We start from the raw sequence: 19,071 nt of genomic DNA, 5'->3' as shown, positions 1-19,071 counted from the left end.
AAATGTATGTATGTATGTATGTATGGCTACTAACTCCCCAAAAAATGTATGTATGTATGTATGGCTACCAACCCCCCAAAAAATGTATGTATGTATGCATGTATGTCTACTAACCCCCCAAAATGTATGTATGTATGTATGTCTACTAACCCCCCCTCCCAAAAAAAATGTATGTATGTATGTATGTATGGCTACTAACCCCCCCAAAAAATGTACGAATGTATGTATGTATGCAAAAATGTATGTATCTATGTATGTATGTATGTATGTATGTCTACTAACCCCCCCAAAAATGTATGTATGTATGTATGTCTACCAACCCCCCAAAATGTATGTATGTATGTATGTATGTATGTATGTATGTATGTATGTATGGCTACTAACTCCCCAAAACATGTATGTATGTATGTATGTATGTATGTATGTATGTATGTATGTATGGCTACTAACTCCCCAATACATGTATGTATGTATGTATGTATGTATGTATGTATGTATGTATGTATGTATGGCTACTAACCCCCCAAAAAATGTATGTATGTATCTATATATGTATGTATGTATGTATGTATGTATGTATGTATGTATGTATGGCTACTAACCCCCCAAAAAATGTATGTATGTATGTATGTACGTATGTATGTATGTATGTATGTATGGCTACTAACTCCCCAAAAAATGTATGTATGTATGTATGTATGGCTACTAACTCCCCAAAAAATGTATGTATGTATGTATGGCTACTAACCCCCCAAAAAATGTATGTATGTATGTATGGCTACTAACTCCCCAAAAAATGTATGTATGTATGTATGGCTACTAACCCCCCAAAAAATGTATGTATGTATGTATGTATGTATGTATGTATGTATGTATGGCTACTAACCCCCCAAAAAATGTATGTATGTATGTATGTATGGCTACTAACAAATAAATAAAATACTTTAGATGGAAATTCCACAAAAAAAGCATATATGCAGAACACCTTCTCTAAAGCATTTACATGTCTATATTGTTTTACTCATGGGAGGAAGAACAGCCTCTTAATTCCATCTAAATGCTCTTATTTTGTCTCATTTATGAAGTAGGCTAAATTGTTTTCCTGATAAAAGGAAATAAAAACACTGAGCTGGTCTGTTATCTCTGCCTATATGAGTTTATTTTTCATTTAAAACGTTTTGACATGTGTACATGTTTTTAATAAAAAGCTTCAAGATAATATTGGGTAGGTAGGGTAAGGTTAGGGTAAGTAAAAATGGTCAGGAATGTTTCTGCACAAACAAACTATTACCAGAATTTATTGATGATTATTTATTGTGGTTTGGGTCGCAGTGGTTTGTCATTTCAAAACAATGGTTTCCCAGGAGAAAAGTTTGGGAAACGATGACGAATACAATCTGTATTTGCTTCTACTGAACACAGAAAGTCCCATACGATGACAGATTTGAAAACGTCAAACTAAGCCAACTAAGGAATATATTTAAGATTCAGTACTTATTGGAAATGTTTGTTATCGATAATGCATTAAACATCAATGGTTAAAAAGTAATATGAGTAGTTTTTGAGAATGCACTTTTACTTTTTCATGAGAATATACTTTCACTTAAGTATTTTAACACAGATAGTTTAATTTTAACGAGTAGTTGAGTAATATTTCAGTAATGTAACGGTGCTTCTGCTTCAGTACAAATTTTTAGTGCTCTCCCCAAATTTCCCCCTTAGTCATCCAGGTATTCTACTACCTAAATGACTGATGTTACACCAACAGATCATAAAGAAACTGTAATTGTAAGGAGTGTCAGGAGGGCATTTTAGGATACAACCTAAAATATTCACACTACCTATATTCAGAAGGAGAGGAAATGACATTCAGGCACCTCTCTGGTATCACAGAAAGTGAGGGCGCCTAGCAACCTTAAAGATGAACTGATTCAATCTCAATGTCATCTTCCCCACACACACACCTTCCCACATGGTTTTTACACACTTCACACCTTGATTCGTGTAACTATGGCAACTGTAACATGGCTGCCATGTGACTGATCTCGATGACTCACATCCACAGCCCTCATGTGACATTATGGATGTGATTGACCCAGAAATATGTGGGACTCCCCACCAGCCATAGAGCTGATGAGGCCTTCTCAATGAAACATTTTTAACTCTACACCTCCAGTCTAGACAGTAGTTTCATTTTGACCTGATAACGTTCATTGTTCTGCAGTCCAGAGTCCAAACCTGAAGGGATGGACTTTTCCTCATGTGATTTGAGTAAAACCAATAGGTTAAGTGTGAATCATTGTGTGTAAAACTCCTGCAAAGGGCTGTACATGAGTAACTACACTGTGAATTGAAGGTCTGGCTTCAGATATACACACACATACTGTGGCATGAAACTGTAACTAATACATTTACTCAAGTACTGTACCACAAAATACAAATACAGTTTCAAGCTACTGTCAAGCATACTGAGTAAAACCACAATGTAAGGGATAATGTACAATGAGCGGGCCGTTATTGGGAAATAGATCCCAACATGGTGGTGCAAGACTCCTGAATCACTATATATATATAAATATAAATATGTATGTATGTATGTATGTATGTATTCTTATTCAAAAATGAGACACCAGAATGCCATAATTGACCAATCAGAATTAAGTATTTAACAAAGCTGTGCAATAAAATTAGCTCCACATTGACCAGCTAGAGCATTATGTTAGGATAATGTACAGCGAGGGTGTCATCATTTCAAAAATAAACCAGATAGGGTGGCACAGGACTATTGGATCACCCTGACTTTAAAAGTATTATTGCTCCTCCAATGTCTAGGATCAAAACATTTTTAAATTAACAAAAACATTTTAAAATTAAGTTTTTGTATTAAATTTTCTTTTGGGGGTTAGAAGCAATATGCAGGATAATGTACAGTGAGCAGGTAATTATTGTGAAATAACCTCCTTCAGAATGATTCATGACGGGATGATCCTGCATCACCCTGTCTGGGTTTATTACACAATAATGAACCACTCACCATACATTATCCTGCTTATTACATGGCTACTTACCAACCAAATCAATAATTTGAGATGTATGCATGTATGCATGTATGCATGTATGTATGTACGTATGTATGGCTACTAACCCCCCCAAAATGTATGTATGTGTGTATGTATGTATGTATGTATGTATGTACGTATGTATGGCTACTAACCCCCCCAAAATGTATGTATGTGTGTATGTATGTCTACTAACCTCCCAAAATGTATGTATGTATGTATGTAGGTATGTGGGTATGTATGTATGTATGTGTGTATGTATGTCTGCTAACCCCCCAAAATGTATGTATGTATGTATGTACGTATGTATGGCTACTAACCCCCCCAAAATGTATGTATGTGTGTATGTATGTCTACTAACCCCCCAAAATGTATGTATGTATGTATGTATGTATGTATGTATGTATGTATGTATGTATGTATGTATGTATGTATGGCTACTAACCCCCGAAAAAAAATGTATGTATGTATGTATGTATGTATGTATGTATGTATGTATGGCTACTAACCCCCGAAAAAAAATGTATGTATGTATGTATGTATTTATGTATGGCTACTAACCCCCGAAAAAAAATGTATGTATGTATGTATGTATGTATGTATGGCTACTAACCCCCGAAAAAAAATGTATGTATGTATGTATGTATGGCTACTAACCCCCGAAAAAAAATGTATGTATGTATGTATGTATGTATGGCTACTAACCCCCGAAAAAAAATGTATGTATGTATGTATGTATGGCTACTAACCCCCGAAAAAAAATGTATGTATGTATGTATGTATGTATGTATGGCTACTAACCCCCGAAAAAAAATGTATGTATGTATGGCTACTAACCCCCGAAAAAAAATGTATGTATGTATGTATGTATGTATGTATGTATGTATGGCTACTAACCACCGAAAAAAAATGTATGTATGTATGTATGTATGTATGTATGGCTACTAACCCCCGAAAAAAAATGTATGTATGTATGTATGTATGTATGTATGTATGTATGTATGTATGTATGTATGGCTACTAACCCCCGAAAAAAATGTATGTATGTATGTATGTATGTATGTATGTATGTATGTATGGCTACTAACCCCCGAAAAAAAATGTATGTATGTATGTATGTATGTATGTATGTATGTATGTATGGCTACTAACCCCCGAAAAAAAATGTATGTATGTATGTATGTATGTATGTATGGCTACTAACCCCCGAAAAAAAATGTATGTATGTATGTATGTATGGCTACTAACCCCCGAAAAAAAATGTATGTATGTATGTATGTATGGCTACTAACCCCCGAAAAAAAATGTATGTATGTATGTATGTATGGCTACTAACCCCCGAAAAAAAATGTATGTATGTATGTATGGCTACTAACCCCCGAAAAAAAATGTATGTATATATGTATGTCTACTAACCCCCGAAAAAAAATGTATGTATGTATGTATGTATGTATGTATGTATGTATGTCTACTAACCCCCGAAAAAAAACGTATGTATGTATGTATGTATGTATATATGTCTACTAACCCCCGAAAAAAAATGTATGTATGTATGTATGGCTACTAACCCCTGAAAAAAAATGTATGTATGTATGTCTACTAACCCCCGAAAAAAAATGTATGTATGTATGTCTACTAACCCCCGAAAAAAAATGTATGTATGTATGTATGTATGTATGTATGTATGTATGTATGGCTACTAACCCCCGAAAAAAAATGTATGTATGTATGTATGTATGTATGTCTACTAACCCCCGAAAAAAAATGTATGTATGTATGTATGTATGTATGTATGTATGTATGTATGTATGTATGGCTACTAACCCCCGAAAAAAAATGTATGTATGTTTGTCTACCAACCCCCGAAAAAAAATGTATGTATGTATGTCTACTAACCCCCCCAAAAAAAATGTATGTATGTATGCAAATATGTATGTATGTATGTATGTATGTATGTATGGCTACTAACCCCCCAAAAATTGTATGTATGTATGTATGTATGTATGTATGTATGTCTACTAACCCCCCAAAAAATGTATGGCTACTAACCCCCCCAAAAATGTATGTATGTATGTATGTATGTATGTATGTATGTATGTATGTATGGCTACTAACCCCCCCAAAAAATGTATGTATGTATGTATGTATGCATGTATGTATGTATGTATGTATGTCTACTAACCCCCCCCCCCCAAAATGTATGTATGTATGTATGTATGTATGTATGCAAAACTGTATGTATGTATGTATGGCTACTAACCCCCCAAAAAATGTATGTATGTATGTATGTATGTATGTATGTATGTATGTATTTATGGCTACTAACCCCCCAAAAAATGTATGGCTACTAACCTCCCAAAAAATGTATGGCTACTAACCCCCCAAAAAAATGTATGTATGTATCTATGCATGTATGTATGTATGTCTACTAACCCCCCCAAAATGTATGTGTGTATGTATGTCTACTAACCCCCCAAAATGTATGTATGTATGTATGTAGGTATGTAGGTATGTATGTATGTATGTGTGTATGTATGTCTACTAACCCCCCAAAATGTATGTATGTATGTATGTACGTATGTATGGCTACTAACCCCCCCAAAATGTATGTATGTGTGTATGTATGTCTACTAACCCCCCAAAATGTATGTATGTATGTATGTATGTATGTATGTATGGCTACTAACCCCCGAAAAAAAATGTATGTATGTATGTATGTATGTATGTATGTATGGCTACTAACCCCCAAAAAAAAATGTATGTATGTATGTATGTATGTATGGCTACTAACCCCCGAAAAAAAATGTATGTATGTATGTATGTATGTATGGCTACTAACCCCCGAAAAAAAATGTATGTATGTATGTATGTATGTATGTATGGCTACTAACCCCCGAAAAAAAATGTATGTATGTATGTATGTATGTATGGCTACTAACCCCCGAAAAAAAATGTATGTATGTATGTATGTATGTATGTATGTATGTATGGCTACTAACCCCCGAAAAAAAATGTATATATGTATTTATGTATGTATGTATGTATGTATGTATGTATGGCTACTAACCCCCGAAAAAAAATGTATGTATGTATGTATGTATGTATGTATGTATGGCTACTAACCCCCGAAAAAAAATGTATGTATGTATGTATGTATGTATGTATGTATGTATGTATGTATGTATGTATGGCTACTAACCCCCGAAAAAAATGTATGTATGTATGTATGTATGTATGTATGTATGTATGTATGGCTACTAACCCCCGAAAAAAAATGTATGTATGTATGTATGTATGTATGTATGTATGTATGTATGGCTACTAACCCCCGAAAAAAAATGTATGTATGTATGTATGTATGTATGTATGGCTACTAACCCCCGAAAAAAAATGTATGTATGTATGTATGTATGGCTACTAACCCCCGAAAAAAAATGTATGTATGTATGTATGTATGGCTACTAACCCCCGAAAAAAAATGTATGTATGTATGTATGTATGGCTACTAACCCCCGAAAAAAAATGTATGTATGTATGTATGGCTACTAACCCCCGAAAAAAAATGTATGTATATATGTATGTCTACTAACCCCCGAAAAAAAATGTATGTATGTATGTATGTATGTATGTATGTATGTATGTCTACTAACCCCCGAAAAAAAACGTATGTATGTATGTATGTATGTATATATGTCTACTAACCCCCGAAAAAAAATGTATGTATGTATGTATGGCTACTAACCCCTGAAAAAAAATGTATGTATGTATGTCTACTAACCCCCGAAAAAAAATGTATGTATGTATGTCTACTAACCCCCGAAAAAAAATGTATGTATGTATGTATGTATGTATGTATGTATGTATGTATGGCTACTAACCCCCGAAAAAAAATGTATGTATGTATGTATGTATGTATGTCTACTAACCCCCGAAAAAAAATGTATGTATGTATGTATGTATGTATGTATGTATGTATGTATGTATGTATGGCTACTAACCCCCGAAAAAAAATGTATGTATGTTTGTCTACCAACCCCCGAAAAAAAATGTATGTATGTATGTCTACTAACCCCCCCAAAAAAAATGTATGTATGTATGCAAATATGTATGTATGTATGTATGTATGTATGTATGGCTACTAACCCCCCAAAAATTGTATGTATGTATGTATGTATGTATGTATGTATGTCTACTAACCCCCCAAAAAATGTATGGCTACTAACCCCCCCAAAAATGTATGTATGTATGTATGTATGTATGTATGTATGTATGTATGTATGGCTACTAACCCCCCCAAAAAATGTATGTATGTATGTATGTATGCATGTATGTATGTATGTATGTATGTCTACTAACCCCCCCCCCCCAAAATGTATGTATGTATGTATGTATGTATGTATGCAAAACTGTATGTATGTATGTATGGCTACTAACCCCCCAAAAAATGTATGTATGTATGTATGTATGTATGTATGTATGTATGTATTTATGGCTACTAACCCCCCAAAAAATGTATGGCTACTAACCTCCCAAAAAATGTATGGCTACTAACCCCCCCAAAAAATGTATGTATGTATCTATGCATGTATGTATGTATGTCTACTAACCCCCCCAAAATGTATGTGTGTATGTATGTCTACTAACCCCCCAAAATGTATGTATGTATGTATGTAGGTATGTAGGTATGTATGTATGTATGTGTGTATGTATGTCTACTAACCCCCCAAAATGTATGTATGTATGTATGTACGTATGTATGGCTACTAACCCCCCCAAAATGTATGTATGTGTGTATGTATGTCTACTAACCCCCCAAAATGTATGTATGTATGTATGTATGTATGTATGTATGGCTACTAACCCCCGAAAAAAAATGTATGTATGTATGTATGTATGTATGTATGTATGGCTACTAACCCCCAAAAAAAAATGTATGTATGTATGTATGTATGTATGGCTACTAACCCCCGAAAAAAAATGTATGTATGTATGTATGTATGTATGGCTACTAACCCCCGAAAAAAAATGTATGTATGTATGTATGTATGTATGTATGGCTACTAACCCCCGAAAAAAAATGTATGTATGTATGTATGTATGTATGGCTACTAACCCCCGAAAAAAAATGTATGTATGTATGTATGTATGTATGTATGTATGTATGTATGTATGTATGGCTACTAACCCCCGAAAAAAAATGTATGTATGTATGTATGTATGTATGGCTACTAACCCCCGAAAAAAAATGTATGTATGTATGTATGTATGTATGTATGTATGTATGGCTACTAACCCCCGAAAAAAAATGTATGTATGTATGTATGTATGTATGTATGTATGTATGGCTACTAACCCCCGAAAAAAAATGTATGTATGTATGTATGTATGGCTACTAACCCCCGAAAAAAAATGTATGTATGTATGTATGTATGTATGGCTACTAACCCCCGAAAAAAAATGTATGTATGTATGTATGTATGTATGTATGTATGGCTACTAACCCCCGAAAAAAAATGTATGTATGTATGTATGTATGTATGTATGTATGGATACTAACCCCCGAAAAAAAATGTATGTATGTATGTATGTATGTATGGCTACTAACCCTCGAAAAAAAATGTATGTATGTATGTATGTATGTATGGCTACTAACCCCCGAAAAAAAATGTATGTATGTATGTATGGCTACTAACCCCCGAAAAAAAATGTATGTATGTATGTATGGCTACTAACCCCTGAAAAAAAATTTATGTATGTATGTATGGCTACTAACCCCCGAAAAAAAATGTATGTATGTATGGCTACTAACCCCCGAAAAAAAATGTATGTATGTATGTATGGCTACTAACCCCCGAAAAAAAATGTATGTATGTATGTATGGCTACTAACCCCCGAAAAAAAATGTATGTATGTATGTATGTATGTATGGCTACTAACCCCCGAAAAAAAATGTATGTATGTATGTATGTATGTATGTATGTATGGCTACTAACCCCCGAAAAAAAATGTATGTATGTATGTATGGCTACTAACCCCCGAAAAAAAATGTATGTATGTATGTATGTATGGCTACTAACCCCTGAAAAAAAATTTATGTATGTATGTATGGCTACTAACCCCCGAAAAAAAATGTATGTATGTATGTATGTATGCATGTATGGCTACTAACCCCCGAAAAAAAATGTATGTATGTATGTATGGCTACTAACCCCCGAAAAAAAATGTATGTATGTATGTATGTATATATGGCTACTAACCCCCGAAAAAAAATGTATGTATGTATGTATGTATGTATGTATGTATGGCTACTAACCCCCGAAAAAAAATGTATGTATGTATGTATGTATGTATGTATGTATGTATGTATGTATGGCTACTAACCCCCGAAAAAAAATGTATGCATGTATGTATGTATGTATGTATGTATGGCTACTAACCCCCGAAAAAAAATGTATGTATGTATGTATGTATGTATGTATGTATGTATGTATGGCTACTAACCCCCGAAAAAAAATGTATGTATGTATGTATGTATGTATGTATGTATGGCTACTAACCCCCGAAAAAAAATGTATGTATGTATGCATGTATGTATGTATGTATGGCTACTAACTCCCGAAAAAAAATGTATGTATGTATGTATGTATGGCTACTAACCCCCGAAAAAAAATGTATGTATGTATGTATGTATGGCTACTAACCCCCCCAAAAAAATGTATGTATGTATGTATGGCTACTAACCCCCGAAAAAAAATGTATGTATGTATGTATGTATGGCTACTAACCCCCGAAAAAAAATGTATGTATGTATGTATGTATGTCTACTAACCCCCGAAAAAAAATGTATGTATGTATGTATGTATGTATGTCTACTATCCCCCGAAAAAAAATGTATGTATGTATGTATGTATGTATGTATGTATGTATGGCTACTAACCCCTGAAAAAAAATGTATGTATGTATGTCTACTAACCCCCGAAAAAAAATCTATGTATGTATGTCTACTAACCCCCGAAAAAAAATGTATGTATGTATGTATGTATGTATGTATGTATGTATGTATGTATGTATGTATGGCTACTAACCCCCGAAAAAAAATGTATGTATGTATGTATGTCTACTAACCCCCGAAAAAAAATGTATGTATGTATGGCTACTAACCCCTGAAAAAAAATGTATGTATGTATGTCTACTAACCCCCGAAAAAAAATGTATGTATGTATGTCTACTAACCCCCCCAAAAAAAATGTATGTATGTATGTATGGCTACTAACCCCCCCAAAAATGTATGTATGTATGTATGTATATATGTATGGCTACTGACTCCCCAAAAAATGTATGTATGTATGGCTACTAACCCCCCCAAAAATGTATGTATGTATGTATGTCTACCAACTCCCCAAAAAATGTATGTATGTATGTATGTATGTCTACTAACTCCCCAAAAAATGTATGTATGTATGTATGGCTACTAACCCCCCAAAAAATGTATGTATGTATGTATGGCTACTAACTCCCCAAAAAATGTATGTATGTATGTATGGCTACTAACCCCCCAAAAAATGTATGTATGTATGTATGTATGTATGTATGTATGGCTACTAACCCCCCAAAAAATGTATGTATGTATGTATGTATGGCTACTAACAAATAAATAAAATACTTTAGATGGAAATTCCACAAAAAAATTATATCTGCAGAACACCTTCTCTAAAGCATTTACATGTGTACATTGTTTTACTGATGGGAGGAAGAAGAGCCTCTTAATTCCGTCCGTCCGTCCGTTTGTCCTTAGACTTGCCTCCATAGAAACAGTCTCTTATACATAACAATGGTCTACTATAGAGAAATAACAGACCTCAGAATATTGTAATTGACCAGTCAGATTTTTTTTTTTTAATAGAGCCATGTAATAGTAGATAAAATTAGACCAGTGACAACATTAAAATATAACAAATCGGTAATATGTAACTATTTCAACACTGACAGGGGTTATTATTTATAAGTACTTTTACTTTACTTTTTCACTTGAATATGTGAATTTTAGTTGTAAGAGAATATTTTTTACACTGTTGTATTGATATTTTTTACTAATTCAGCACCTGAATACTTCTTCCATCACTATACTATATATACAGTACATTGCATCTTACATCATTTCCTGTAGTATAAATGTCTGACAAATGTATAGCCTACTATGAGATATTTTTATTTATTTATTTATTTATTTATTCATTTATTTTTTAATCATGGATTATCCTGTCAATTACATGATCACTCCACAGGAGAAGTGATGTGTAGATTATTTCCCATGCGAAATACCAGCAGCATAATTTTCAAGACTATAGAATGATATCATGGTTATATATATATATATTTTTTTTTTTTTTTAAATTACAAAAATAATATACGGTGACACTCGAGTATCATGATGTCATAATAGCACAGTAATTTCTGTTATTAATAAAGTAACATAATAGTTCTGTTTCCAAGATTTCAGAAAGCAGAAATATCCCACAGGATCATTACAGACCGTACAGTGGTCCGTCATACAGTGTGAGTCAGCCTGGACAGCTGTGATACAGTAAACAGTCACTGGTGTGACCGTAACTGCGCAATCCAGGCCGTCTAATACAACACCACTGTAGTTAAATTGCATCACAATGAACACACTCCACGATGCATTCACTGCTGTGGGAAAAACTGAGACCACTTCAGTGACTGAACATACCAATAAGGTGACTGGAGTGTATGGGGAATTTGCTGCCGCTCCAAAGGCCCTGATGTGACGTTTAGGGGGCGGGGTGCGTGAAAACCCTGTAAACTACCGTTGGGAAAATTAAGACTTTTCAATAAGTATTGTTTTGTCATTCCATGCGTAATATAAGCTAATTCTGTAGGGGAGTTCATGTCTAATGATAAGTTTGAAACTAGTTTCCGTTGTGGCCTACAATGACAACTTTTGAGCAGGGGTGGAAGTAATGAATTACAACAACTTAGATTACTGTAAGTCATTTTTTTTGGGGGGGGGGATACTTGCATTTTTGTCAGTTCTCTTTAGTATGTATTACACTATGGAATCTACTTAGTTGCATTTAAAATCATAATTCACAATTGATTTGGCAAAAGAAACCTATTTTGCTTGAACTCCTAACGCAATGGTTGAAAAAAAAACTAATATTTTTGAGTAGTTTTTGAGAACAATACTTTGTAATTTTTCTTATGTATTTTTCAACACCAGTTATTTTACTTGTATTTAAGTATAGGGCTTGGCAAGTCATTGATATTATATGAATGTTGTGACAAGACTTTTTAAAGGCTGCATTACAGTATAAAGTATATCAAAGTATTTGTTAAAAAAAATAATAATTTTGTCACTATCGCTCAGCCCCAACAGTATATTTCACAATAATGTGTGTATTGAGGTATATCCTGGAGTTATGACTGTTGCAATATATTGGTATTGAGGATACCTAAATATTAATATTTTCAAAATGAAACATTGATATCATGTTAATAATACACATAATAATATTGTGTAAATACTGCAGCACCTCTTAAACATACTATATGCTCTTAAATCCTTTCTTTCAGTTTCCTATGTCAGTTTACCGGGTTGCTGTTTCCATTTACTGCTTGTATAGTCTTTTACGGTTGTAGTTACAGATCGTCTTCACCTCCCTGCACTTATATTTTGATTTTAATTCATTTGTCAAAATGTAGATACAACAAACGATAAACAAAGTTAGTCAGGAGATAGATTTGACTGATAGCATTATAGTGTTTTTTTTTATTTCCTACTAATATTGTGAATTCTTTTGGCCACAGTAATCATGTACTAAAATCTGATATTGCGACAGACCTATGTGCAATTAAGCCATATCATGAAAAAAACAAAACCATATAAATAGTTTTGGTTTTGGTTTTTCCTGGATCTGGGTGCCAGAAAGACTGACTGCAATTATTGCTTGACTGGAGAAGTTTCAGCTTAACCTTAAAGGTACTGAGTACTGATACACTGCCCTGCATATCACCCAACCCTAGTTGAGTAACATTTCAGTAATGCAGTGGTTCTCAAACTGTGGGTCACTGCAGGTGGAGCGTGGATGACCAAAGGGAAAAATATGGAGTGAAAAAGTTGAATGACTTATGTAGGAAAAATAAACTGTGCTGAGGTTTCACTAAAATCCAACTTGAGTCTTTTTTTTTAGTAGTTCTTCACCACATGATTGTTGATGACTGATTGAAAAAAACTGTAGGGTGTAAAGTTTTTTTTGGTTTCTGAAGTGGGACATGCCAGAAAAAGTTTGAGACCCACTACAGTTATGGAACAAGACTTGCAGATTTTCAGTATGCTACTTTTTCCACTGCTGCTTTACTTTTGAGGTGGGATGACACAATTTTGTTTCAAATCAGCTGCACGATATCACCGTTTTCCATCTTCGCAACCAGGTTATGTAGCCGAATCTGCAAACTAAAACCAATTTCTATGGGAAAACGTCAAGTTTGACATTGCTAATGAAAAGCACTTGACGAAAATCGCAGCCCTCGCTTTGACAACTCGAGTTTACGACGCTCCTGAACGCACCATCAGTAATTTCTCAGTAGTTGGTGACACCTTGGTTAAACTTTTTTTTTTTCCAAGCCTTTATTTATGCTTAGTTTTCTGTGTTTTCTTTAGCATTTGTGACAGTAGGATATAAACCCCCCTTTACCTCCCAATGACGGCCGACGGTGTGTCTTTTAGAGCAGGCTGGGCTCATTTTGACGAAGCTCAAAAAAGTCCGCGGGGAAGTTCCCTAGGAAATCCCCTCAGACGGTTCGGGGATATTATTCTCGAAACGATGCGACACAATTGTCCTCCTCTGTGCATTTGTTAAAGACACACAGCTGGGAGCGAGAGGCGTCAAATGCTGGATTATTAAATAAAGACGAAATATCCTTGTGTCAAATATTACGAAGCCTGCCATGGATAACGTCAGTCTAAACACGGATAACGACGCGCTGAAAGACAAAATCCGGAGCTACACCACGCTGAACTCTATGTATCATGAGACCAGACAGGAGATCGACCTCCTCAACAAACAGGTCTTTGTGAAAGATAATATCATAGCAGATTTGAAAGCCAGGCTCGGTAAATACGAGCGGATCTACATGACGGTGGGAGAAAACGGCGAGTCGGTGGTGATCGGGCCGTCCAGGTCTCTGCTGGAGAGTCTGTGTAAAGAGATATGCAAACTGAAACAGAAGAGGAACGACATGGAGTTCAAGGCATCGCGACAGGCTGAGGTAAAAATATGATCAAAATGATCGAAATACGTTTTCACATGCACGCGAGTGTCTGTAGACTAATGGAGTTTAAAATATTCTGATTTTTAAAAAGTTTGTACAGTGAACAAGTTTGTCCCATGTGGGCACACTTTCCTTTAAAAACTAAAATCCTTACTACAGTATTTAACTTTTGTTACCCTGCTGAGGGTTATTGCATTGCATGTATTAATGCAGACATGATTTAGAGATGCTAGTAATCATTAATCAATGAACTGCTGTTAAGAATTTCACAGATTAAAAATGTTTTAACTGATAATGCCTTAACTGACTTTTTCTTTTGTCTGGAAGACCCATTTGTTGAATAAGGAAACTTTAAAAATGAAAAATAAGATGTTTTGTATTTTGTTAATTATTAATGATTGATTTTTTTTGTTTTGTTTTTTTTTGTTTTTTTTTGCGTTTTCAACTAAGGAAAATGCACAAAATTTACAACCCTGTGATTGAAAGAAAGTCAAAACACTCAAAGTATTAGTACCAATAATCAGAATAATAATACATTTTATTTGTACTTATATTTGTCCAAATGTAACAATACCACTTATATCTCACAGTGCAAAATACCACAATGTAAAAAGTCCATGATACATTATTTATCGCAATATTAAAAAGCAATGAAAGACAAAACTGGAGAAAATGTCTTTTAGCAAATAAATCTTATTTGTAAAGCATTTATTTATTTATTGCTTTAACTTAAAGTGCTTCAATTTTCTGTCTTTAATAAAAGTAGCCAGACATGACGTAAGCATGTGCAGAAAATGTTCAAGTTCTTTTATTAAAATAAAATAATTAAGCATGTAATATCACACAGGATATCGTCACAGTCTGATACGATATTTATATCGCGATATCCGATGTATTGGTACATTTAGGGTTGGACAATGTCTACCAAATTGGCATCCCAAAGGACGATGATAACATTGTATTTTGTGAAGGTTTTTCAGTTTTTCCTTTAGTAAATCAGGTGCAAGCAGCTCTCATAATCACCACAATAACATTATTAAGTGGTCAATGACTGTCAGCCCTACTTCCCATTGTATTTGTATATCTCTAATACATAAAATGCACCGTAATCATGCATCTTCATCTCCTCCTCCTCCTCCTGCAGGAGAACCAGAGGCTGACTGTTCAGCTCAGAGAGAAGGAGCTGGAGCTGGAGAGCGTCAGGTGTCAGCCGGACCACGAGAAGGACCAGGAGATCCAGAGGCTGCGCTCCGCCCTTGAGGAGAGGGAGCGGTCCGAGGCCACCAGGGCCGTCCTCTGCACGTCACTGGCGGAAGAGGCTGACCAGCTGCGCAGCCAGCTCGGCGCGACGGTGAAGGTGTGCCAGGAGCTGCTGGCCAGACTGGAGAAAGAGAAGAACAAGGGGGGAGAGGAGTTGGAGGTTGTGGCTCTGCAACAGAACGCGAAGGAGGTGTGTGACACTGGGGCTGTGCTGGATGTGTTTCAACGCATTCAACCTTTAAACTGCAGTGTTTGCCTGTTTTTTTTTTTTGTTTTTTTTTGAGAGCCCTATTGTAACTTATTTTAAACAATTTTCCTCAGATGTCAGACTCCGCTGACATGACCGCCGTTAACACCCAAATCCGTCAACTTCAGGAGGAGAATCAACAGCTAAAGCAGCGAGTGACATATGTAAGTCTTCACCTACAACAAGTTTGTCAAGAATTAATACTTATATTTTTTGCCTGATATGAATCAGGCACTAGAAAAACATTTATACAAGATATTGAGTGTTTTTAAGAAAATATATTCAAATGATCTAAGACTAATGCAAAGAGCTGCAATGCAAAACCTCTGATTCCAGAGTCTTAAATATGAATATTTTCTGGTTTCTTTAGTCCTGTGGGACAGTAAACTGAATATCTTAGAGGTGTAGACAAGAAAACACATTTGTGGAGGTCAGCTTTGGTGTTGGGGAAACATTTCTCACCATTTTCTAGATTCATCAACAATGACAATACATTCATCAATAGCTGAAGTTTTACTAATGTGCTTACATTCACCATCAGAGTGTAATACACATCAGAGCACATGATCAGGAGGTCTAACCTTTGTTTTGAATGCTTCTTTTAGGTCCAAGGTCTTAATTCTCAGTGGCAGAAGTATGACTCCAGCAGGGAGGACTATATCAGAGGTTTGTGTCAGAGGCTGAAGGAGACCTCTGGGCAGGGCTTGAAGCCTGGACTGGGCTCCATCAGCACGGGGTTGCTTCATCAGGAGATTTCCAGGCTCAATGGTTTACTTGAGGACAAGATGAGCGAGTGTGAGCGGCTGGAGAGAGAAGTGCAGGAAGTAAGGAGGCAAGACCAAGAGCGGATACAGACCCTGGAGCAGCAGGTGGGTGCTACACCGCGGTCTCAGTACATCTCTGTATTCTGCTACACTGAATCTGAGATTGCATTCGTATAATCGTTTCATCTGATGATTTTGAAAACCAATTTTTGAAGAAACAGGATGACTAAAGGTTGTGTCTTTTCCTTCCTCAGGTCCTTATTTATGCGGAGGATTTCAAGTCTGAGCGTACTGACAGAGAGCGAGCTCAGGGCCAGATCGAAGACCTGAAGGAGCAGGTTCATCAGTTGAAAAGGCAGCTACACAAACAGGTGAGGCGACAACCTTTAAATGAGGTGGACGAGTGCATCTTTACCAGAGCACTGCACTTAAGTAATTATTCTCAGGTCTCTGTACTTGAGTATATATAAATATATGTACTTTTTACTCCATACATTTTCAAAAAAGGCTAATTTTAATTCATTTGAGGGGAATTATTGATTATTTTGTGTCAATGTGCACCGCCTTTCCAACATTAATATAGATTTTAATCCAAACAGATGGGAAAATACACAAAAAAGATGATTTTGGGGGTATCCATTAATGCATGTCAAGCACAAAAGATGTTTTACATGTCTGTTATGTTTTACATAGTTTTACATTTTAGAGCCTGTGCTTTTTCACTTTAATTAAGTAAAGAAGAGTTTGTACTACTTTTACCAGTCTTTTTCTTTTTTACACCAGTAGCTGTATCTCTACTGGAGTACAGACTGTGTGTACTTTTGCCACACCTTTTTTTTTTCCAGTGTACGTGTAGACTTGTGCAATCCTAACAGTGCATGTCTTTTGATTTCAGCAGGGTGCCAGCAGAGAGAGCAGAGAAGTGGTTCCCATGTGTCGAGTGCACATAGGACACAGGATCACCTCGAGGCGACACAAGGACTCTTCAGAGCCTCTACTGAGGGCCACTGCAGAGATGCAACAACAGCCTGCAGCAGCAGCAGCAGCAGCAACGGCGCCAAACCCTGTGTGGAACAACTGCCCGGGCCTGTCAGAGCTCCAGTGCCCGCGGTGCTTCACCACATTCAACGACAGGGATGCTGCAGAGTACCTGGCCCATTGTGAAGAGTGTGCCAAACTATAAACGGAACAACACTCATTCGGAAAAGACAGTTATCTCTCGCTGACAGTAACTGAACACTGAAGAGCAGCACTACACAACAGAAAATAACCTGAGCGGAGTTTCCAGTTCGGAGAGACTTGACAACAAGTGAAACGACTGACTTTAAGATGTTTGAAGCAAAACTGTACCACCCAAACTTCCCCTGATGCAAGAGAAATGAGTTCATCATCAGGCTTTAAGTCTGTGTAGTTTTAAAAACATCCAGTGTCTGGTTCTTAGTGTTATCTTGTAGAAATACAGGATGTTATTGTGATTAAGGAGTGGATGTTAATGCAATATATCCAGTATCATATACCTCAGTGTGTCAAATTACAAACCTATTGCACTTTCTTGACATTTAGCCAAAAATAATTAATCGTAGGATCGTACGATTAAGAGATTTACGATGCATAAGCTTCTTATTTTGGATCTAGACATCTAGTTGACAATGTGGTGCTATTAATTGTTTACTTATGATTGAACTTTACATATTTCTGTTCTGTAAATTATATATTCTTAATAACAGATTTAAATATATAACTATATATTAATATTTATTCTCCTTGCATAAATAATTGGAAAAGGCAGATCATTTTAGTGCAATGTTCTGTGCCTTCTTTTCCATTTTAAAGCCATGGAATTTTTTATTTCCTGGTCAACCTTTTGGGATCAAACATGTTAAATACATTGCAACTGGAAAAGTGTTTGAGATCCACTTTTTGAAATATTTAAAGATTGCATCCAAAACTGACAAAATGCTTATATTTTGGAGATCAGGTGCTGTTTCTCTTGCGCTGGCACATTATTTTTGTAATAAAAGACTGTTTACCCACACTTTTATCTTATGGTGATTTATATAACTCTAAATAGGTTTCATTATTGCGTGGTGCATTTTGCTTCTTAAGAGTCTGCAGCCTGGAGCTGTAACCACAGATCATAGCCTAACCACGAAAATGTTGGCACTACTTAATCTAAGTCTGTGTGCATGTCTTTTTTTGTGTGTGTTTGTGTGTGTCCATCTGTGTCACGTGTATGTGCTTGCGCGCGGTGGAAAACCCCTTCCCAGCGTTGCCTGAATGGGCACGCTGTACTGTGACAGCCATATTCCCAGCTGTTGTGTGGCTGAAGCAAACACTACAGGGGTACTGAGAAGACCAGTGAAAGACGCTAGATCGAGTTACATCCAACAAGCCTCAATAACTGCCTGCGGACCAGTTAGGGACCTAAACATTGTGCAGTCAGTGGTTG

General features: G+C 35.7%; 1 protein-coding gene across 1 annotated transcript; it reads left to right on the top strand.

The window, feature by feature from the left end:
• Positions 1-13,671: 13,671 nt before the first annotated feature.
• Positions 13,672-18,657, top strand: tnip2 (TNFAIP3 interacting protein 2). The gene is made up of 6 exons (XM_084715019.1): positions 13,672-14,348; positions 15,496-15,801; positions 15,933-16,022; positions 16,464-16,727; positions 16,877-16,993; positions 17,518-18,657. The coding sequence occupies exons 1-6, from the start codon at positions 14,028-14,030 to the stop codon at positions 17,803-17,805; spliced, it is 1,386 nt and encodes a 461-aa protein (XP_084571145.1). The 5' UTR covers positions 13,672-14,027; the 3' UTR covers positions 17,806-18,657.
• The last annotated feature ends 414 nt before the right edge of the window (positions 18,658-19,071 follow it).

The sequence above is a fragment of the Lutjanus erythropterus genome, chromosome 3, assembly GCF_056507025.1.
Source record: "Lutjanus erythropterus isolate fLutEry1 chromosome 3, fLutEry1.hap2, whole genome shotgun sequence".
In the NCBI taxonomy this organism is placed as follows: domain Eukaryota; kingdom Metazoa; phylum Chordata; class Actinopteri; order Lutjaniformes; family Lutjanidae; genus Lutjanus; species Lutjanus erythropterus.
The sequence above is the reverse complement of the archived record's forward strand: the minus strand, read 5'-3'. Positions and strand labels throughout refer to the sequence as shown.

Coding starts and splice junctions, on each gene's coding strand:
- tnip2 (XM_084715019.1), top strand. CDS start 14,028: ATGGATAACGTCAGTCTAAACACGGATAACGACGCGCTGAAAGACAAA. Junction 16,023..16,463: donor TAAAGCAGCGAGTGACATAT/GTAAGTCTTCAC, acceptor TGCTTCTTTTAG/GTCCAAGGTCTTAATTCTCA. Junction 16,728..16,876: donor TACAGACCCTGGAGCAGCAG/GTGGGTGCTACA, acceptor TTCCTTCCTCAG/GTCCTTATTTATGCGGAGGA.